The 24,165-nt window shown below is 44.6% G+C and overlaps 1 protein-coding gene across 4 annotated transcripts; it reads right to left on the reverse strand.

The window, feature by feature from the left end:
- Positions 1 to 224: 224 nt before the first annotated feature.
- LOC118227742 (ubiquitin-conjugating enzyme E2 Q2-like) lies at positions 225 to 19,561 on the reverse strand. Of its 4 annotated transcripts, none has more exons than XM_035418574.1 (13): positions 18,950 to 19,561; positions 16,652 to 16,756; positions 14,330 to 14,452; positions 13,367 to 13,423; positions 13,107 to 13,244; positions 10,390 to 10,474; positions 9,592 to 9,652; positions 9,196 to 9,286; positions 8,987 to 9,045; positions 8,265 to 8,313; positions 8,042 to 8,137; positions 5,368 to 5,434; positions 225 to 4,296 (listed from the first exon to the last, which is right to left on the reverse strand). In XM_035418574.1, exons 1-13 carry the CDS (start codon positions 19,106 to 19,108, stop codon positions 4,265 to 4,267), a joined length of 1,122 nt encoding a protein of 373 aa, XP_035274465.1. In that variant the 5' UTR covers positions 19,109 to 19,561; the 3' UTR covers positions 225 to 4,264. The 4 variants fall into 4 exon arrangements, with proteins under 4 accessions (XP_035274465.1, XP_035274463.1, XP_035274464.1 ...); XM_035418572.1 differs by having other exon boundaries at positions 13,092 to 13,244; XM_035418573.1 differs by having other exon boundaries at positions 13,107 to 13,247.
- Positions 19,562 to 24,165: the final 4,604 nt, after the last annotated feature.

Consider the following 24,165-nt stretch of genomic DNA (forward strand, 5'->3'; position numbering starts at 1 on the left):
AACCGGACTGCACTCATAATCCACCATGGGTAATTACATCAAGCATGAATCACACATTCAGCCACATTGGAATCATTCACCAAACGAGCAGTTTAACTCCAGGCAGTCAATTTTCTGAAATTTAAAACTCAAATGATAATCATTTATTAGTTCAGCAATGTGACACTGAAATTCAACACTTGACCCCCCCAGATCATCGTATCAAGAACATACTCCAAAAGGTATTATTTCTTAAAATTCTTTATTCATAAACTTGATGCAAGTTTACAAATTACTGTACATGTTCAAAATTACTCTTTCAATGGAGGAGAAAAAAAAATAAACCAAAAAAACAAAAACAAAAAAAAAAAAGCATGCCAACAGTGCATAACCTGCCCACCACTAGATGGAGCCATAAAAGGAATCCACAATTAGAATTGCAAACCAGTTTTTTTTTTCTCTTCTTAACGCTGCCCAGCAAAGAGACCGCTGGACAGTGACTGAATGAGTGAAGCTTTAAGTCATAGCGTGTCTGACACCAGCACACTAAATAAACAGACCCTTGTGCTGTGAAAACCCTATCATCTAAAGAACTCTGAAAGTGAACTAGAGTCAGGACGACCCGTGCCGAACCGAAGGGGGTTTTAAGCTCAGACACAAAGGTCTTTCATTTCCCGCTTGTTATACGATTTGACGAACTGGGGTGGATGCGTTCGGGAGGGAGTCCAGCCGGTCACAAAGACGAGACCGCTCTGGTCGTTTAAACCAACGCGGGGCTGACCGTGCGGAGTCTTCCTGGGCGATACGAAACGGAGGAAAGTGCACCGGGAAATTAAGCGGAAGAGGTGCTCGTGCTTCGAGATGGGTTGCATTTACACGGCGTGCCGAATCTGATCTTAAAACTGAAATGTTGCGCTCTTGCGCGACCACGGATGTAAGCATCTTTGCTCTGGACGTCACCGAGTGGACGTCTGGACCGGGACGTTTTTCAGGGCTGAATACACAAGAGCACATTTTTTCGCATGCAAACGCAACGGTCGCCGAGGCAGGGCGGTTTAGAACCCAATAGGACCACGGAGGCAGCTTTTCACAGGAACAAGGTTGCGGTCGCCCAAAGTTTACAACTCGTCGATAGGGCAGCATGGGAATCTTTCCCAATTCTCTGTTTAAGAGCTTTCCAACAAACTGCTCTCAGATGTTCTTGCTACCGTAGTTACGTCCTGGGGGGTATCAAGCGGCTCTAACGTAGAAAAAATATTTATGACATCAAATAGTGATCAACACTGCATGAGAACCACCAACTTTCACCACTGCATTCAATGGAATGAAAGCCACGTTTTTTTTTTTGTTGTTTTTTTTTTTTTTTGTTTTTTTTTAACTTCTGGGCAAAGCCAAGTGTAAACAATGGGAAACATTGCATTGTGTAACGTCTGAAGTAATTATGTGTACAAATTAAATCTACAGTTTGTATTCCTGAGTTCATTTGTTTTTGTTTTGTCCCCATAATTCTCTACGGAACGCTGAGAGCTGTTGAGTGTAGACCGAATCCTCGGGGTAGAGGAAGCCTTCGAAGCCAGGACGCAAATCTCACTAGCGGTGGATATCACGCTAAACTAGCGGGGACTCGCAGGCCTTAGACTTGCACCCGAACGGCAAAGTCACGCTCACACTTCCAGAGGTCGTCCATTTCTCATCTCTTCAAATTAAGGTGGAATTAGGGGTCACTTTTTCCATCATAAATGAGTTAACTTTTATAAACCACTGTCCTTGTTGTGATTTTGAATGCAAATTACTGTATTGTGGATCAGGTTATCAGTGAACTGACTAGGCTATTAGGCAAGTATGCAAGGAAGATGTAACTTAACATTAGGAAATACGCCTCCTGCTAGATTTTACAATAATCCTGTTTCTCTAGTGCTGTAGAGAGTTAGTATTCGGGTCAATCTATAGCATGAAGCACAAATGTTTGACACTTCAAAGAGGAAGGTCCGTATTATGCTGGTTTTTAAGTATATAGTTTTTCAAAAGAAAGATCAATACATTTCAATCTAGAAAACCACAAGAGGCAATATATTGCATTAGTATTCGGCGTAACATTTGCAGTGCTTCTCAGTGTATTCAGCAAACCCCCGATAATTCAGTGTCAAAATGAAAGACAAAACTTGTTTCCTGACTCAACCAAAGAGAACATAGTATCTGGAGTGTGGACTGGTATTTAAAAAAAAAAAAAAACAAGAAAAAAAATAGATAATGGGGGAGAAAAATCTGTTACTTTTATACTTTAGAAAGGGGCAAGTTTGGAGGGGGCTTTATCCTTTTTAAGGCTTTAACAGATACCTTGCAGTCTCTGTCGGAGACAAGGCCCTGAACAGTTCTATGTAGTGTATGTCACACACACACACACACACCTCTGCCTCCGCAGTACTGTGGCCTTCTGCTCAGCCCAGTGGGCGACGAGATGGGGGGGGGGGGGGGGGCAGCCAGTGCTGCAGAACATCAACTGATGGGCAGACACCACTGAGTCTCACGCTAGGCAGTTAAAAACTAAAAACCAGGTATCGGCTAGAAAGCAAGCGTGGCTCCACCCGCTTCAATTCACCTGCACTCGCTCATCTTCATGCTGTTAACGGAGTAGACCTTCATCTGCATATCTACGCTAATGGTAAACCACTCCCGGAGTAAGTACACGTTTGAGACCAGAACATAACTGGGTTCTTTTCAGCAGACGATACAGGAAGGTCGTTCAGACTGCCACGCCAAAAAGAGATAGCTTCATTCCCGCTACCAGGAAAACATTTGTCGTCATGCTGCTTACATAAAACATGGTTTCGGCATCCATTTTACGATCTTAATAGTTAAACTATTAATTATCCTAATTTTTAACATTTGTGAAATACGCATCATCGTATGCCAGGATATCCCCGTTAGTCAGAGGTGCGTGACTAGACTGTGCCCCAGAACCCCCACACAAAGTTACATGAAAATACAAGCAAATCCATTCTCAGTGATACATCTTTACACTTTTACATGGGGTTAAATTCGACTACAAGTACAATGGTTAAATCCAGCTTGCTTGGTTTAGCCTAGCTTGAGGAGGTTTGGGGGTGGGTTTCATTTTGATTGGCTTCCAGGAGCAAAAACCGTGACAAAACTGCATGATTGAGTCTCCCTCTCGGTCATTTCCGAAGGAGATTCTTCACTTCCACACACACCCCCCACCCCCTGCTCTCCCCTCTCCATTTAAAAATCTGCCCATTACACGAGCAGGACAGGAAACTGCTGGAGCATGTTAGTCCTTTCAGAACCTTTGCGAAACGTTACGCAGAACGAACGAAAACGAAAGGGACAAAAAAACAAAACAAAAAAAAAAGCAAAACAGTCCGTAAAGAATGAGGCAGCAGCACGTCACACCGTTACGTTTTTTTTTTTTTTAACGTTAAAAACACCGAGCCGTAGCGAGAGGAGAGCTTGGGCCTCGCCTTTTTTCCGAAAGCGGGAAAGCATGTCCCGGCCGGCCTTTCCCGTCGCGGCACCGGGGCCGGGGCTTCGCCTCGAACCGAGCGCCGGCGGGTAGTGGAGTCCGCCGTCTCGCCGCGGAACGCTCGGCCTCTCGTTCGAAGCGCCGGGCCGCTGTAAAGATTTTTTTTTTTTTTACGAGGTAAGACCCCCCGGCTCTCTCAGTCCCCCGCTTAGCGCCTTCGCCGCTCTGCCAAGCCGTGGACACGGAGCGCTAACCCTAGCAAGCCCTTCTGTCTTTATCAGATAAACAGGTTCACCCTTCAGATACCCCCCCCCCAAACCCGACTTCTGAAGCGTCCTGGCGAGTGAACAGAAGAGTGGACAGTTTGACCCGGGGTGGGGGGTGAGGCGGTTTGTTTAACCCAGGAATGACCGTGGGAGGGAACACGGGGAGGGGGGGGGGCGGTCGGCACGAGCAGAGGCCGGGGGCTCGGCCCCGCCCGACTGTTTCTGCTCAAAAGTTCTCCTGAAGGCTCAAGAGGGGGAGAGGAGAGAAGGGAAGGAGGAGGAGCAAAGAAGGGGGGAGGGGGGGGTCTAGATTTGGGGGGGGGGCAAGAAAAGGTCTGCCCGTTGAGCCGAGGGAGAAGTTGGAGCGGGGATTTTACCCGCTGGTTGTTGGGGGTTTCCGAATGGGTCAAACCCAGCCTGGGGGTCACTCTCCCAGTAAAGAACTTCAGAGTCAGAAAAAAAATACATGTATAAAAATTAAAAGGAAAAAAAAGGCGTCAACCCCAAGACATGTGGTCCCAGCGTGCACGCTGAGGCCTTAGCCATCCTCTTTAGGGGGCGTGTACCAACCTGTGGAATGCAGGACACAGTCAGTGGATGGACCAATGAACAACAAGCACAGAGCTACTGCAGCCTGGACCAACCAATCAGTCTATTACAAACATCAGTTACAAGATTACAGCCCAGTCATATGGAGGATTATGAAATTATGGAAAATGAACGATTTTATATTTCAATTTAAAATTTGGGCTAAATAATCCTCCATTTTCATTTCTCATTTTTCTATTTCTATTCTCATAATCCATTTTCCTTTTTTTCCCCAATTTTAATTTTGTGCTAAATAACACTCCATAACATCACACCATCGAGAGGCCACTACCCCTCAGCACACCCAAGTGTACTCTTATGCAAGTGACCACATGACCGACCACATCTAGTGGCTCATTTCAGAACAGCCACAAAGGGGTACAAGCAATAGCCACTGAAAGCCTAATGATGTCAATTTACTGAGGACAAAATAGTCAAGGATAAAGAGATTCAAGATTCTCCTGCTCCTGAACGTTCCAGTCACAGTTTAGGGAGCAATCTTTGGAGAGAGGGTCAACTTTTCCCTTCTACTGAAGAAATTCTTAATCTGACACACCTGAGTAAGTCTTATGTGTGGGGACTAGGGCTGGGCAATATATTGATATTATATCGATATCGCGATATGAGACTACATGTCGTCTGGGATTTTGTATATTGTAATATCGTGACATGGCATAAGTGTTTTCTTTTTCTGGTTTTAAAGGCAGCATTACAGTAAAGTGATGTAATTTTCTGAACTTAACTGACTGTCTTAGCTGTTCTACTATTTGCCTTTACCCACTTAGTTATTTCATAGGCATTACTGATGATTATTTATCAAAAATCTCATTGTGTAATTTTGTGAAAGTACGAATAGTCAACCCCACAATATAATCACAACATCGATATTGAGGTATTTGGTCAAAAATATTGTGATATTTGATTTTGTCCATATCGCCCACCCCTAGTGGGGGCTAACTTAAAAGCTTTTTAATGACTTCTCCAAGTAAAGTATACGGATGTGTGCGTATACACGTCGTCTGTAGGATGGGAGTTGAGAATAGCGCCACCTACCATTCTTTTCATGAATCTGCACCAGGGATTTGTAGGACTGCTGTGCTCTGGCAAGATTGTACTGGTTCTGCAAGAAACACAAAACTGAAAATTTATACACGGAACACACCACAAAAACAGATACTAAATTCTCTAAATTCACTCATTTCAAAAACACATGTTCAAAACCATTAACCAAGGCATGCTGCTCTGATATAAGGTTCAAGGTCCAACTTCATTTGTCCCAATGGCCAATCTGTATTACAGCACTATACCAATGACAAGATGACTAATGCAATATACAATAACTAGAGAATGCTATAATGCTGAACTACTAAAAACTAAACAATGCTGAACTACTAAAACTACTGATACACAAAACAAAAATATAGGAATAAGGACTAAAAATAAAAAAAATAAAAAAATAAAAACTGATGTTTCTAGGCAAACTAGTGATTTTCAGAGCACTGGAACTGAAATGGTGCAATCAGTAGATTTAGCCTTCAGCCAACACTTTTGGGGAGGGGGAGGGGAATCATAAAAGTCTACTATTTTAGGAGATATATGATGCTATAATCCAGTGCAAACAATCCACAGCAGGTAATTTGTTGGGTCATGCAAGACGAACATGTTCAGTGGAAATAAAACTGAGTAAAGATTCCCTGCCGACTCATGTAGACACAGCCATACATACTCGCCTCTGACTCTTTGCACCAACATGTTGCATTGTTTGTTCTGAACTCTAACTAGAATACAAAATTGGTCTGTGAGTATGGCTTCGCCTTTTTTCCAGTTGAGTTCTGTTTTGTGAAACGGATCAGCCGGAAGCCTCAACAGCAGAAGCCCAGCGTCTTTGATAATCGACGGACACCAAGTGACGACATCTCGTAAACCCACCTTAGACCCCTCCGATGTAACGAATTATCGACCCGTATCGCTTCTACCCTTTCTGTCCAAAACCCTTGAACGAGCAGTTCTTAAACAATTAACCTCTCTTCTCCATCAGAACAACCTGCTAGACCCTCACCAGTCTGGCTTCCGATCCGGGCACTCAACAGAGACTGCACTCCTAGCTGTGACGGAGGCTCTTGCAGTACGGAGGCACTTGCCACTGCAAGAGCCTCACGCCTCTCCTCTGTCCTGATCCTTCTTGACCTGTCTGCAGCTTTTGACACGGTCAACCATAAAATACTCCTCTCCACCTTGGCTGGGATGGGAATTGCCGGGACTGCCCTGTCTTGGTTCGCTTCCTATCTTGCAGATAGGACCTACCAGGTCACCTGGAAGGGGTCTGCCTCTGCTTCTCATCCACTTGTTACGGGAGTGCCGCAGGGATCTGTACTGGGTCCTCCGCTGTTCTCCTTATACACCAAATCTCTTGGTTCAGTCATTAATTCACATGGCTTTTCCTATCATTGTTATGCAGATGACACACAACTCTTCTTTTCTTTCCCCCCCTCGGCCACACAGGTCAATGATAAGATCTCTTCCTGCCTGGCTGACATCTCCACCTGGATGGCCAGCCACCATCTGAAGCTCAACCTCAACAAAACTGAGCTGCTCTTCTTCCCGTGCAAAACCTCCTTGCTTCGTGAACTCTCAATCACGGTTGATGGCACCACAGTGACTGCCTCTCACTCTGCCAAGAGCTTGGGGGTGGTCCTGGATGACCAACTGGACCTCAAGGAGCACATCAAGGCAACATCACGGTCCTGCAGATTCCTCCTGTACAACATCAGGAGGATTCGACCATACCTGACGACGCACTCCACCCAGCTGCTCGTCCAGGCTACGGTGACCTCTCGCCTTGATTACTGCAACTCTCTCCTTGCAAGCCTGCCAGCTTGTGCCATACAGCCACTACAGATGATTCAGGATGCCGCTGCCCGACTCATCTACAACCTCCCCAAATTCTCCCACGTCACTCCTCTGCTGCGATCACTTCACTGGCTACCGGTCGCTGCCAGGATCCGGTTCAAAGCCCTGACCCTTGCCTACACTGCCGCCAACAGGACAGACCCCATCTACTTGCAGGACATGACTCAACTCTATGTGCCTGCTCGACCACTCCGCTCTGCGGCAGCAGGGCGCCTTGTAACCCCTCCCACCCGCCCAAAGGGATCACAGAGCTTCTCCACCCTAGCTCCCCAGTGGTGGAACGAACTCCCCGTCCCTCTCCGAACCTCCCCCTCACTATCCATCTTCCGCCGCGGCCTGAAGACTCATCTCTTCAGACTATACCTAGACTAACCACCACCACGCTGTATTAAAAAAAAAAAAACCCTTTTTTCCTGTCACTTGTTACATGTTGCCCCATCCCTGCACTTCTTGGTAATTTGTCCTAATACTGTAGCTTATTCTTCTGCCTAGTTGGCTTTGCAGATGTTAGACTAGGATAGTGTTCATTGTTTTTGGCTAGAAATAGCTGTACAAAATAAGTAATTGTACCATACTGAACCCGTGTTCAGCAGTTGTCTACGATCATGAAAATGCACTTTTGTACGTTGCTTTGGATAAAAGCGTCTGCCAAATGAATGTAATGTAATGAAGTGCTCAGAGTTCAATGGGCCGGTTGGACCTCTAGACCTCGCACCACCACTCTTCAATTACATTCCCACTGTCTGCACCAGGAATTAAACCAACGCAAGGTATTTCATGCTTTAATACCCTCTCAAGAGAGTTTCTGGGGGCTTACCTTATTGGCTCCAAACTGCACTCTGGCTTTTCCTTTGACTAAAGTGGCGTTTATCTGCATGATGACAGACTCTATGGAATAGGCACTGCTCCATCCCTAGGGAAAAACAAAAGACAAAAAAAATTTCAGCTCAAGCGGTTTGGCTGTAATGACTGCAGTGGCATGTGGAGCAGTGTGTGTGCGTGTGTGTCCATCATGTTAAAGAAAAAAAAGCACAGCTCACCTGCTTGGTGAGAAGCTCCATACACAGGGCACCCCCGCCAAGAACATAGCTGAAAAACAAACACAAAACTGAGCAAGATGTAGAGGGACTTTTATACGTTTTAATTACCACAGAAAATGCAGCTCTATTCAAAAGTCGTGCCTTAATTCTAGAGAACCTAAATGTTACTTTGAATAAAATTCATAAAAAACGGAATTAAATCACATAGCCATACCCAAAAAAATAAAAGGCCTCTAGTCAAAAAGACACCAATTAAGAAGATTTACATTACAGGCACTTAGCAGACGCTCTTATCCAGAGCGACTTACACAACTTTCACGTAGCATTTACATTGCACCCATTTATACAGCTGGACATATAAACTGAAGCAATGCAGGTTAAGTACCTTGCTCAAGGGTACAACGGCAGTGTCCTACCCAGGAATTAAACCTGTGAGCTTTAGTTTCGAGACCAGTTCCTTAACCACTAATACACTGCCACCCCATTGGCAGTGTAGTATTAGTGGGTAAGGAACTGGAAACAGTGTAGTATTAGTGGTTAAGGAGCTGGAAACAAAGGCTCTTCATCAGAAATGCTATTTTAGGAAGTCAAATTTGTCTGGAATAGCAGTTTTCACATTGCGTTTCCACAAAATGAGTCTGGACCAGAAGAGTCCACTGTCAATGGCCATGTGAAAAACGAACGACCAACACCAAACTCTGGACACGTTCTGAAGCACTTACCCCCCGGACAGCACAGGTGACACCACCCGTACGAAAGGTGGATCGAACGGAAAATTATCCTGCGGGTAATAGACAAGGAAGATTCAGAGACTGTTGCGCACCCAAACTATAGACTGAAGACGCCGTGCGTGCATTAAAACAAGCTAATGATTTAAACATTACACTGATTTAAACGAGGCTCTGGAAACTGCAATGAAGGGGTTACTCACTTTATATGAGAAGTTGAGCAGGATGTAGTCGACGCCCTCCTTTTCCTTCAGAACTTGCAGGTCGCTATGCAACGGGCTATCAGGGTCTACCCTAATGAGCAGAGGGGAAAGGCTGAAGGCTCGTGTCCAAATAGCATCAATACAAGAAGTATAAAGAAAACACATTTTAAGATCTTGCACTCATGCTGATAAACAGCTATGTAGCATTGAAAAGCGTATTGTAAATTCACAATGCAGTGAACCCCCCGCTCGCCCCCCTCCCCCACCCACCCACTCACTTCTACATGACAGAAAAAAGCTCAAATGAGCCTTTTAATTGTAAAGCACTGAACAGATGTCCAGCGGTCTGACAGCCCCGTCCAAACGCTCCACCCGAGGCAGCCGCCCGGTACTTACGTGCGCAGCTTGACGTGCCACTCGTAAAGGCTGTCGTTGACGAGCTCCACCGAATAGATGCCTGTCAAGAGGTTCGGAACGACACGCTTTTAGACTTGCGCCACCTGTGCAGATTTCTACATTTTTTTAGCCAATTAACGACACACTTTTAAACGCTATACCTGTTGAAAGCGCGACAGCCCCTTCCTACGCGAAAGAGAGTATTTGTGCTATCGACGGAGACTTGGCAAAATGGAAATTTGAATTCTCTACAGGACATGAAGTTCAGGCGAAATCTGATGCGAGTCTAGGAAACGCAGGAATTGGGAAACCGCAGAATGCAGTACACGTCTTCCATCACGTGGAAGGAAGGCTCGCTTCGTCTAAAAAGCTCGTCCTCCACTGCGGCGTGCCTGTGTCACGAACTGGCTAAATTCTGGCTGAGGCAGACATGCCGAGTGTAGAAGCATCAACCAATTTTATCATTTGCTCTGCTGGACCCCTCGCTGCATCTCTGTTAGCGTTCGTGCTATCCTGACCATTACACCAGGCCGGCCAGCGGTAGACCGGCACCCCCTCGATAGCCAGATTTCTCCCGAGAATTATTCCCAACGGGGAGTATTTTCTCACCACCGTTTTTCTTCCCACTGGGGAGTTTTTTTTTTTTTTTTCTCCCCTCAATTCCTTGCTTTTTGGGGATTCGAGCCAGGTTTATTGCCCAGTTTTCTTCAGTATCCCCACAGTACAGTTTCAGCATCTCTAAAAATTGCTATACGAATGGAACTGAACTGTATTGGTTTACTGTAGCATTGTCCTCACCCGTCTTGTAGCTCTGTGACCTGTAGATCTCCCTGAGCTCCTTCATCAGCCGGTCCGAGGCTTGCACCGACCCAGAGACCGCGCCCTGAAACGAAACGGGCGGGGCCCAACGTCAGACAAACGCCAGATACTCACCCCAACATCACGCAACATGCAGAAATTACCTGAACCCCATTCAACCTGGCATCGACAAAGCAGTGAAGGACCGTGGAATTCGAACAAAGACACTACAAAACTGATAGTGGGCACCAACAAATACATATAAAAAGTGCCATTATCACACCACAATGCATATTCCTTAATGAAAAGCAGTCAGATTTAGACAGGACTTAGAAGCCTGCTGTGTCAGAAGCAATGCACTACTGACTAGAGTACAAATGACTGCTGTACACAAATGGCTAATAGGGCAATGCAGTTTTTGAGTGATCGCATTTTAACAGTGAATCAGCGTCCGTGCTCCGAACTAGACAATGACATTACACTGTATAGCACAGATGAACACAACCTTACGGACTCATTTTGTTATCGACCGCCATTCCCCAGGAGGCCGAAGCCTCCTTTTCCTTCGAGGCCTGTAATTTCAACTGTAACTGTCACGGGTTCAGGATCGTCGCTCCAATTCTCCGTTCCCCCCCCCCCCCCCGCGACGGAGAAAATTTCATTTGCAAAAGATATGCAACTGAGCTTCGGTGCACCGAGTCGACCGCTCCCTCCGCACCGCACGTAACCCGCGCGGTTTGGCGCGGGCGTTAGCATCCCGTTAAAAAGCCCTTTCAAAGCACTGGCAGAACGTGTCACTGAACGAGGCGGCAGCGTAGTATAATGGGTAAGGGGCTGGTCTGGTAACCCAAAGGTAGCAGGTTCAATTCCCAGGTAGGACACTGCGGGTTGTACCCTTGAGCAAAGTACTTAACCGGAATTGCTTCAGTATGTATCCAGCTATATAAATGGATGCAAAGTAAATGCTATGTAAAAGTTGCGTAAGTCGCTCTGGATAAGAGCGTCTGCTACATGCCTGTAGTGTAATGTGATGGGATGGGCGACACAGTCTGCACACATGGCCATACACAGCAAACTCCCTCACAGACTACCTCAGCAGGACCGGAGGGGAGGCGGCGGGCATGAAAAGCTCTGATAAACTGGTAAGAATTTAAATAGGCTCGGCGGCTGGGGCCATTTCAAAATGTGAATACGCAAATTTGGGTTCGCTCGGCGAGCCGTTTTGTTCCCATCGGTTTCTTGTTTTGACGGCGCAGCAAGGATAGACGATCAATGATCACATGTGACAAGGTGGGGGGGGGGGGGGGTGGGGGGGCGAAGGGGGGTTCAATAATACTAGCCTGCACAAGTACGGACACGCAGCTAATGTACTGCGCTCGCGTACAAGCTGGCGCTTCGCCAGGCTGTCAGTCTCGATTGGAAATTAGCATATTGATGAGTCGTTTGATAATCTGGTAGTTCGGCTATGCGGGGCCAGCTCAGCGGGAGTTTACCGTTCTCTGAACACCACACCTGCTAAAATTGGTTGGCCGACGAAATATTATCAAAACAAACATTACGATCCGCTCGTTTCGCTAAAAACGATCACTACGCCAAAACAATGCAATTATGTTTCCTGCATCCGTTCATACAAATGGGCCCCGTTTCTCTCCGTGTCAAGAACGTGACCATTAAAGCAGAGTGCGATCAATGTGCAGATCTGTGGCTTGTGTGAGGAACAACATGCGCGATTAATTCTGCTAGAGTGCTCGTGGCATGGTTTTAAAAGGCTTGCCATTAACCTCAACTCTTTCAGTGAATCTTTACAAAGATTAGATAGAGAACGCGGTTATTTCAGCAGCTCCAGTGTCAATCTCAGCGCTGTATAGGTAAGCGGCGCGTCATGCCAATCTGGAAACCCGGCAGATGGCGTGCCTGCCGTTCCAATAACAATCAAATACCTCGGGAGAACTTTTCCCCGCTACATCGCCATCCCGCTATCAAACGGCAAACCAGCGACGCCGCCAGTTCTCCTCTGCTCCGTTTTTCCAATATTTCTACCGCTAGCTGCAAGAGGGTTTAATGGCGCGCGCGAGGTACTAAACAAGGCCAATGACGGGGAGACGCCGCGTCAGCCAGAGCGCTACCGCGTCAAAGCGGCTTCCCAACGACGTGCTGTTCGGTGTGCATTACCAAGGGCCGCACGACCTCCCCCCAGAGGAAACGAGCCGCTCAGAGAAGTTCAAGAAAACATACAAACGTGAACTCCAGTTAGGCAGCTAAAATTTGAGGAGGGGAAAAACTGTTCATGCGACACACAGTTGTATATTTTTGATTTGTTTATTCAAAAAGCGTTTTTGCGCAATGCTGTGCAACTGTAGCTACGGTGACCGCTAGAGAGCGGTGCAACCAGGATCGACGCAGACGGCCAGCGCCCTGCTGTGTAGAAACGAACGCCGCGACAGCGTTCGTGACAAGGGCAGGGCAGAGCCGGCGCGTTCCCACGTCTAAATTTTGCACTTTTATTACCTGAAGCTTTGCCCAACGGAAATTTGACTATCCAAATAAGAAATGACGAGCGGTCGCATGACACGGTTTGCAATTCGATGCGGGTAACATATCCTGGGGTTAACAGTGACATACACACACATAATCCCCCCCCTGCCCCCCACCCCCCCACCCCCCGCCACCCCCTCACCCAAACGAATGAAAGGTCACCTTACCGAATGGGCACTTACGTTCAAGTGGTCCTGCCTCTGGTTCTTGCGGATCTTCTCCAGGATGGCCAGGTTCTCCTTCTCGATGCCGTCGTCCTCGGACTTCTTCCCCTCGGCCGGCTCCTCTTTCATGTCGTAGTGGTCCAGGTCCTCGATGTCCTGCTGCCGCGGGGCCAATAAAACACATAAGTAACGGGGGGGAGGGGGGTGGGGGGGGGGGGGGGAATGCTACCGCCATTTACGCCACAAAAGGAGAAAAAAAAAAAAAAATCAAAGATCACCTCTCCCATCTCTTCCTCCTCCTCTTCCTCGGACGTCACCTCGTCCGTCGTTCCGTGCTGGAAAAGCGGGAGATGACGACGGTGAGTACGCAAAAAAGGCCGCGCGTAAATCCCGCCCCCGCGTTCATCTGCATGCGGAGCGCTGCTTTCCAGCGCATCAGAACAGGTCAGAAAAGCCCACTCCACTTTTCATTTCGCTTTGAAGTGGCACAACGCGAGCTGAAGGCTTAATTGCCTATAATAAGGGATTAGGCTTACAGAACATCTCTTGCCCAAGTAGTTCAATTTTCCTCGTTCGCGAAACCGACTTCCTGCTCTTGAACTCGAGCTCCTACAGGCCTGGGGTCAGTACTGCCCCTCAGCCTAGTATTCCGGAAGCTTCTACAGACTGAACCCCTGCTAAGTGCTGGGTTACTCATTTCAATCTTAAAAGGTTGAAATGCATGTGAAAGATATGTCTGTTGGAAGAAGGTTTCTGAATTAAGTATAGCCGACTGCTACTGATCCCAGACTAGAGATCACAGCCACCAAGATATACAACTCATAATCTCCATGGCAGGGAGGCCAGTGATGGTCCTAAACAGCCACAGGGGCTTACTAGTTATCGTCTTCACCTTAAAATCAGCAGTCAATTTAGAGCCAAACTATTTTAAGTGAGTTTGGTGTAATCGACTTCCATATTTAATAAATTATCAATTCAATTCAAGTACCCACAAAGGCCAGCAGGCAGCTCCTCAGGACCATGGCAAAGGACTTCTGTTCTATGGCAACCGCTTAATGACATCATACATGCTACGCATTGCGACGCTAGTCCTTGAAGTTGGCACCTGCATGACAAATGCTACCACACAATTAAGCAAAAATACCAATGGAGGAAATGGCAATGCAGCTTGATTAAGGGAGCTGAACTTTTAAACGCCTTTAGCAGAGAGCGCTATTAAAGAACATGGTGGAGGGCCTTGCCTTTCGCTCTGGGCCCACGGGCCCCGCTGGGAGGGGCTGGTCCAGCATCTCCACGTCGGGGTGCTGGGGCAGGTTGTACAGCCGGCACAGGTCGCAGATCAGCCTCTTCAGCTGCTGGAGGAGCTGGGGGGAGGAGACAAGAAAAACAGGGGCGTGGCCTCGGCGTGAGTGACGGCAAGCCCGGGCGGGTCCGGTGGGGCTTTTCTCCGCGGAGACAGACTCGACGCAGCAGGCGGGGAAGCGAACCGGCCCCACCAACGCCTGCCCCCGCAGCCCAGAAATGCCTCTTGGCCAACGTGCCAAACGGTACAGGCAGGAAAAGCAAACCACCCCTTGGGCTATGAAGTCTCATCGGAAATCAAATGTCTGCGTTAGTCCGCTACCACAGTTCTCATATTTCCCCGAACCCGCAGAAAACGCCAATTGAAGATCGCTCGATAAGAGCGCGAAGTACGCAAACGGTTAACGCTGCATACTTTCAAACGAGATTAAACCCTGAGCTGAGCTACTGTAATGGTTGTTTTTTTTTTCTCCCTCACCGTACAGCAGGTTCTGACAAGGACAGCAAATTCCTGCGGTGAACTCAAGACGCTCGATGGGTTTTCTGCGTATTAAAAGACGCCGGGCCCCGCGCAGCGGACGAACGCAGACCGCACGTCACATTTACATTCATACAAAAAGTTCAAAGCGCAAGGAAAACATTCTCATAAAATACACCGGTCTATCCAAAAAAAAAAAAAAAAAACTATTATTCAAACAAGGCGACAGGCTAAGTGACAGGAAGCAAGCGAAGAAAGCCCCGAGGCCGCCTACGTTCTAGAATAAAAGCGCGGCCGTACGAGTCGACGGCGATTCGGCGTTTTCGGCACGCCGCAGCGCCGGCTCAAAAGGTTCCGCGTGATCGTGTGACAGGCCCCGCTAGCCTCGTCCCTTTGTGAGGTGCAGCCATTGTTAAGCGAGCGGGCGGAATTCCCGCTAATCGGCACGTGCGTAGCGCCGGTGCGGAGCCTCTAAGCGGTGACAACGCACCGGCCGCGAGGCAGAACCCGAAGTCTGAAACAGCGATCAAAAGACGCAAAAAAAAAAAAAAAGCTACTGGAAACCTTATCGTTAATTATGCATATAGCCTCGGGGAAGAAACCCGGCTAGCTTGAAAACGAGCCAGGCGGCATCTGTCTGCTACAGTGGGGTTCGTCTTCTGCAGACAGTTCCCCCCCCCTGACCCTTTTTCCACACCGGTATAAAACTGGCCCCACTGTTCCGATTCAATTCGCTTTGCTGGTATGGCAAGCAAGCATCTGCATCGCCTGAAACTGTAGCCTACATGACAAAATGGTACTGCTAAAAAATTTTAGCCAACCTCCAAACGACGCCAATTTCGTTCTCGGCGACGTGCGAATCGCCAGCCGCCGTTCTGAAATAAGAGAACTGTGTGCGCCATTCGGCTGCAAACACACAGACCCCGTAACCTTTGTTTCTGAAAGACCGAACTGTCGCATTTCTGCAAGCTTGCACTCGGTCGTACGTCACAGACGTGCTTGTTCGGGGTGCACCGTCTCAGGTTTTGGGGAAAAGAAAAAAAAAGGCCTGTTTTCAAGGAGTAGCACAATTCCATTGCCAAAATCAGATTTACCACCTCAGGTTTTCCTTTTTATCTTTGAACAGCGGGCCATAATGGAATGGGAAACGGCACAAACTATGCCTGTCGAGTAAAAATTTTCTTTAAACACATTTTCTGTTCGACTAAACTGGTTCCCATGCGGAGTTTTGGAACTTAAAACCACCACCCCAGAAAACAGATGCGGCAGAATGACATTTTGTCAAAAATGTCTTCATCCAACATGTCTGCTCCAAAAATTCACACAAAGACAGGAAAAAAAAAAAACTCTAATCATGCTTAAAAAAAAAAAAAAATCAACTCAAGATCAAAAATCAAATGAACCCATTCAAGCACAAAAACACTGAAAGTCTAAAACGTCAAGCCCGATATACAAAACATACAACCCCTCCCCCCCAGCCTCCTTAAGACAGTCAACCCCTGGTCCGCTAACTAACCAGAAACGGTAAACTGACTCACTATCCACACAGAAACCAAACACATGATTCTCACCATTTCTCAACATTTTCCAAACTTCTGAAAAGCCATGTTCTTGTGAAGCCGGGTCTCGCAACTTGAGGTTGTGATTCAACCAATGACATAACACTGGCTAAAACTTCACAGGTCCAATCAGACTGCAGGAAAGCAATCTCCAGCAGGAAGCTTCGTGCCCAGATTCTCTAGTGGCAGAGTCAGTAATCGGCCTTTGGGGTCGGCGCTCTTACCAGTGTGCTGCCCTTTCTCACATCGTCCAGGCGTTCCAGTACTTGTGTGAGGCTGGGGTCGTCGGAGTCAACGAACCATATTGGGGACGTGGAGGGGTAGGACTCCTGGAAAAGAGAGGAAACGAAGCAAACGACACAGTGAAACACGACTCTGACACTTTTGTGGTTACAGCATCGTCAGTCTCAAAAACAGATTACATTACATTACAGGCTCTGATCCAGAGCAACTTACACAATATTTTACAGATCAGTCATTAATGATGCAGCAATAAAGATACATTCTAGAGGAAGGGGGTAAGCATGGGGAAAGCCCAGTTAAAATGTTCACAGACCTTTCGCTGGCAAGCTAAACGACAATGCACGATAACAAACTGTGGCCCACATTATTCACAAGGAATATTCCCACCCCACCCCATTTACTTTTTTAAAGTTTTGAAATAGGAGGGGGGGAGTAGACGCTGACAGAGCAAAACAAAAGTACAGACACAAAATCTGTGGAAGTCTGCACTGTGGAGTGAAGAATGCAAATGAAATCCTGCACCCACTTTTCTCAAGTTACGAGTTCTTTCTCTGTTGAATAAAGTTGATAGTTCAATTTGCACTGCTGTCTCCAAAAATGTGGGCCTGGACAAATTGGAATGACTACAGCACTTTCACAAAAAAAACGTTTTTTTCCCCTTATGAATCAGAAGCACTGCCAGTCTCCAAAAAATTAAGAAAAACAGGGGAAAAAAATAAAAACAAAGAAACCAAAAAAGAAAAGAAAAAAAAACCTCTAAGACCTGATTTTGGCCCCCATCCAATTTGTAAAAAAAAAAAAAAAAAAAAACAAGTTATCTTGAATTTCTAGGGAGATGTATTTACCCTTCTAAGTATATAAGCCCCAATCATTCATGAAAGTGCAATGTGGTGTTACTTTATGAAAAAACACAGTCTTTCATTAGTCCAACTTTATCATATACTGAGAATGACAATCATGAAATGCTGGCACATAGCTGTGAGAAAAGTTGACACCAGGCACTCCACAATCGCATCCCCCTTACCCCTCTGACCAGCCCAGAATCAAACATGCAAAATAATTGAAATTACCTTTACCCTTACATAACCTAGTCGAGCTAGACACCCCGGCCACAAAAGTACTTGGTAGCCCCTAGGCAAAGTTCAATACCATTTTTTAAACTTACTGGAGTATTAACGTTCTATGTTGTCGCAAGGGTCTGAAATAGTATTGCTGTGGCGTGAGCATTTGACCTACAAATGCACTCCACGCCACGAGAAAATTTACGGCTAAGTATTTTATGATTGTTATTACACGTCATGCTATCGATACATGGCTATCACATTACAGACACAAATCCAGCCACAAATGGTGACACAAGGCACTAAACCCTCATGACGTATTAAGCTATACGCTACTTGCTTTTCCGGTTTTCATTGCCAACTTAAGGTATCGGTCTACCAAGTTCCACAGCAGGCTGCTTCATGCGTATGTGTGTAGTCAGTGGCATATAGCTATGTACACTGCCCCACCGATTACAATTCAACGAAAGAAACAGACCACTGACATATTTTTTAATGCTAGCTATTATACCCGTTAACAACTGTTACCTATATTTCACTAACGAAGCAGTTATTTTTCAGTTTAAGTTAACCGTTGGAAGTTATGATGGCTAGCTACCGAGCAGGCTGGGTTTCATCAATATATGCAGCCAATGCAGGCTAGGTAGCTACTGAGTATAACAAAAATAGAATGTGGGGTTGACTAACCGAGTTAGCCAGTCAAAATGATGTTTTCAAAGCACCGTGCTAATACTGAATCAGGAATGCCTCGTTAGTGACGTATTAGTCAACATATCCTAGCTAGATACATGCTAACCAACGTTGGCCATCTCGTTAGCTAAATATTAAGAACAGTCAACGCTAGCTGGTGGCTAGCAACGTAGCAAGACTAGTATATAATTTAACTAACGTTAGTCTGCTTAAGTAGTATAACAGGCTAAGTTAGCTCGCTACGTTAGTGAACAGTTAGACTAATAAAATAAACTAAGCATTTTGCAAGTTGAATATTCAGTACTTTCCTGAACTGAAGCCGGATTGTCAATCCAAGATAGTGAAAATATAGCGTCAATAACATTAGCATTATCGCTCACTTGCCAACTAGCTAACCAACTAGACGGAAAAATGCGTTTATTCCCACACTAGTCTAGCGACTCGGACGTTAATGTTAGTTGGAAATTCCCCGGCCCCATTTAGCTGCTAACGAATGCCAGCTAGCTCCTTGCAGTTTTACAATCATACCGTGATGTTGCAGTGGATAATCAGAAGCTTTTCACCAGTAACGTTGAACTGACAACTGAGCTCGTCGGGCTTCCAGTCAATGATTCGGAAGCGTTCGTGGTTTGGATCGAAAATGGACTCCAAAAACTTCAATTCGGCCTTCAGCCCCGAAACCGACATCTTCCGCTCATCTCCAGCCGGGCCGCGGGGGAAGGGGAGAAGTGAGGACGTATTGCAGCCACGCAGTTGACTCTGAATCACGTACAGCTCGCAAAAACGAAGCAGGGCAAATACGCCTTTTAAAAACCTTTTTATAATCTAAGTGCAGCGGCTACCTAACTAGTCTAGTTAGTCCAGCTAGTCTAACAACGCCTTGTTTGCTCGTCCCTTGTTTTTCCGCCTTTTGTTGTTGATGTTTTCTGTTGTCAAGTGTTTTTTTTTCTGTGACCATTCGATATGCCTTGTTTTATTTTAAACTACGCTAACTACCTCCTTATTTGTTTTAATTCGCCAGTTTACAGGCGGAAGAGCCAGCAGAAATAAAACGGTACACGGGTACAGTGAATCGTTGATCACGGTGCTAAACGGCGGCTGATTCTGGGGTTTAAAGATGGCGTTATTGCTCGAGCCCGCAGAGTCCCAGAATACCTTGCGCGTTCTACGAGAGAGGGGCGGAGCCAACAGGTACAAAACAAGTATTGAAACTAACAAGGACTGCAGATTGTGTATGAAAGGAAATTTATGATGGATTGCATTGCCTGTTTCCTAGGAAAATCCCAACACTGACCACGTAATCTAAGATTGGGATGGTAGGTATGCCATCCCGCCAAATGACGCCTTGGCGGGGTGGCATGCCCCATATCTATACAGCACCGAGAGTTTTGCAGTTCACGGTCCCCTACAGAAATAACCACAGACTCTCAGCCCTTTAAAAACGTTCATTTCTGGACCTTCTGACCCCATTTCAACAGACAGAATTCACAAACAACTTCACATGTCCACACAATAAACCTCCAAATTTAGGAGATTTTGCATTTTCTCCTTATTTTTCCTGCCTGGTTGCATCATCAATGCTTCAAGCCCACAAATAATATGTCTCCCCATTGGACATTTAATGTGCATCACCCAATAAAAACATTGGATGCACATGCATATATAGATATATAGACATAGGGCCAAATTACTTGAAAGAACTGAGCAAACATTGGGTAACATTGCTGTGGAATACAGCTTGTTTAATTTGTGTGAGCCAATTTTGTTTCATTTAACTTGGCACAATACTTTTAATGGCTGGCCTAGATCTGAAGTAATGACTTATAGACAGTGCTTTGTATGTGTGCGTAACTTGGCATTTTTGTACATTGAAAACGTGTTGTTCATGAGATGTATAATTATCTATTACCAGATCTGATAATGAGGCACATTTATAAAACAAAGCACTAACATAATAACCAAAAACAGTAATTAATGCTGACAAAGTTAGGTGAAAGGGGGTTAATTTCACAGAAAATGAAGGGACACCCTGCAATTTAACTGTACTGAGAATAGGCCGTCTTGATTTTTTCCACATTTTACATTTTTTTTTAAATATTGAGTTCATCTTTTCATACACTGACGTCAGTGACAACTCAGGAGACAGGACACGTTGCTATATATAAGAACAGCAATGCACATTTTCATAAGGCATTGGCTTTGCTTTACACACATGTACTGCACAATACATTATTGTACAATATGACTGTGGAATAATACAGTATAATACGAAATTCATGCCAAATTGCCTATTGCATCAGTTACTGCACAGCTATAGTGTGCAATTATAGTGTGCTTTATTTACTATTCTGGTGAAGGTGAATACTTTTTTGTAGCGTAGTTTCAGTCAACAGGTAAGACGGATCATTGAAAAAATTGGAAAGCATCACAGGGAGATAATATGTGTTGGACACAATATGAACATTATGTCTTTCATATGTACATTTTATGATGCATTTTTATTTATCTATGTAGAATGGCATGCATTATCTTTGATTTTTAACAGGAAATAAATCATTCCCAAATCCCCGAAGCATTCCACTCGATCAGTCATTCAACCAGTGTTTACAAATAGGCCATAGGTCTTTATTTATGCACTATAAAATTTACATTGTACTCCAAGGTCCAAATTGGCCACTGATTGAAAGTAAACAACAAAAACCTGTATATAGAAATCAGACAAGGTGGCCCTCTGAGGACAGTTTGAGACCCCTGCCTTAGGGCATAGGGTTAAATAATAATAAATGCTATTATTATAAACAATACTCATAATTGTTTCTTTAAGCAATTCTGTAAGAAGTAGAAATTGTTAAAAAGAAAATGGAGCTAGCAATTAAAGATGATCTGAATTTGTATTTCGTTTATTGCAGCAATGTTTGAGTGTGTCTTTGAGTGAAAAAGGAGAATAATGTAACAATCATTTGGATGCATTCTTTGACTGTGTTGCATGCCTGTTATATGCAATGCCTTGTTGTTGCACAACTCCAAGTCAAAGTATTAGTTTGTGGACTACCTAACAGACAATGTGACACTGGGTTTTGATTGAACTTTAATGATCCTCTTGAATCTCATTAGCATGCAAATGTGCATTTTACGCAATCACATGGTATGTTCCAAGTAATTTCCTTCTCATTGATGTAGATCTATACCACTTAAATTCCCTAAACAATATACTGCTGCTGGATCCACACGAAGGCCCTTAAATGAGTAATGGAAACAAGAAGGAGCTCATCTTAGAAAATGGATGGAACAGGAGTGGTCCAAATGTGCATGTCAGTGACTGAGCAGTCCATTAAATGTGGTCATCAAGAACTCAGCAATTAATTTTATCGTTCGTCGAACTCTCAAAGAATGTTCTCCAAGAAGTTTCAATGATGTCGCTTTACCAGCAGATGGCAACCTACCCCTTTGAGTGTACAGCTTTTCTCCCATGAGTATAGAACGGATAGTTCACTTTCTGGAGTTATTTTATGTTATTTCCTTTTTTGTGTATGTTTTAGATTTGCCCAGACTATTTTTGTGTGTAATGTAAAATATTTTAGATATTTACAGAAGTTTCTGATGACCTGCCAGCTTTACAGTGCTGGTAAATGTTCATGTGAAGTTTGTGTTCTAAAGCAAGAAAATCAGCTTGAACAATTACATTATTCCTCAAGTGGTTGTATATTTGTATATGACCTCATTATTCTTTAAAATATTATGTTTAATCTTGTTTTCAGTTGGAGTTATTTGCAACCTGAGACCACTTAACTCAAGGAAAGAAGTACAACTATAATAAAGCAACAATATTTATGTTCAAATGTTAAAAAATGCTATAAAATTAGCCTTGAATATGTACACACTCTGGAAATGCAATGTGACTGTATATGTTTATTTGTGTCTTGGGGGTTTTGTGTTGGCTACACATTCCCACTAAATTGATGTCTGTGGCCAATATTGTAGATTAAGCTTTCAACAATTACAAATATATATATATATATATATATATATATATATATATATGTATATATATATAATTTAGGGGCGAAAATGGACTGATTTGTCCTTGGCAGACTTACTTGGCAGACATGATGCGTCGCTGCACCACAAGGCAAGTTGGAGAATGAAACTCAAAGAAGTCTGAAAGTGATGAAGATGCAAACGCCTACAAATTAGACCTGACAACCAGGAAGGGCCCATCTGAGAATATCGCAATTCAAAAGTAAACAGCGCAATCCATCAAGCCTGTAAGCTTGTTAGCAGAAGTGATCGTACAGTTGACTTGAGCTGGGATAATGCACTCCTGTCACCACATCACCTGGGGCCTGACCAGCACCTTAATACAGCCTGACCCTTCAATTCCAGTTCCTTCAACTAAATCAAATAACCATAGGGCTGAACTGAGAGTCATCAAAGATATCGGTGCACAGCACATTATTGATTGTACAGGGAAGCAGCAGCAGCTGTTATTTCTTTAATTTAGTTATACCCGTCAGTTTGACTGGGAGAAAGATTCTATTACTCCTCCCCATTTGTTGCCTCTGGGAAAGTGTTTGTAGAAAATGGATCATTACAACCTTCGCTGTTCTTCCCACAGGGAGTTGCACTTGTTCTGTGTCTGATAACAACATCTATTTACGCGCAAGGCCTTAATACCTGACTGACTTTAGAGTGCTACGTCAGCAGGCTCATTTTGCCAGTGACAAATGCAAAGATTTTGCCACCAGATGGTACTAGATTCAAATACTTTCGTTCCTTGTGTTCCTTTTTATTTGTTTTATACTCAGGGAGAGATACCTGAAAATACAAGGTGGATTTTTCTTTTGTTATTCTTCTGTGCATCTAAGTCAAAGGTCTCCACACAATATTACTTATTGTATAAATATTTAATATGTTAATTAACATTGCCCTTGATTTAATGTTGATTTTTGAAACTGGAAGTCACTGGCTGGGTGATATTTGTTGTTTTTAAAATAAAAATGTCTTGATTAAAAAAATGAGAACCTAATGCATAGTAGATTAAAAATGGTAAGTCATAAACTATATTTAATATATGCTTCCTGCCTCTAAGCCTTGTTTGGGATTCCAGAACTGATAAGATGAACCTGCAGGTCTTTCTACCTTATGGTTCTACCATAAGTAGAACCATTTGTCCTATGGAGAAAGAGAAAGGCATGTGGTAATTATTTACCATTGTGACCTGATTGTCTGAAGATCCACTTTTGTGTACTGACCTGATGTGCTTGAGGAACTGAGTTGGGCTTGTGAACTTGGATTATGGACTTCGACAATGATAAAGGATAGTGGATTTGGCTTGCTTGTTGATTGCCATGCTGTTTGAATCCCCCAAATAAATCCCTTTTATTTCTCATTTGACTTTGTGTTTGTGTTTTGCTATTGATTTGAGCAAAACTCAACACCCTAGGTGAGGGAGAATGCGGGCAGTGTGCGCACCAATTCAGTAATTAAACAAGCACAGAGCAAAATGGAAGGTGCACCAACAGCTTGTTGAAGCACTAGCATCGAGAGCTACTCAAAGAAGAACAGTCAGATGTGTTATGGGGAACCATTATCAATGATCCTGAGCATATCTCAAAGGCAACTAAAAATGCCTCCCTGACCGCAAAAGATTGTTTTTCCACTGGCCATTTCATTCTCTGGACTTGAATTAGTTCAACATTTGTGGTTTCGGTTGAACAAGGCTGTCTGCACATTAAAGTATCTGA

Source organism: Anguilla anguilla, chromosome 5 (assembly GCF_013347855.1).
Source record: "Anguilla anguilla isolate fAngAng1 chromosome 5, fAngAng1.pri, whole genome shotgun sequence".
In the NCBI taxonomy this organism is placed as follows: Eukaryota; Metazoa; Chordata; class Actinopteri; order Anguilliformes; family Anguillidae; genus Anguilla; species Anguilla anguilla.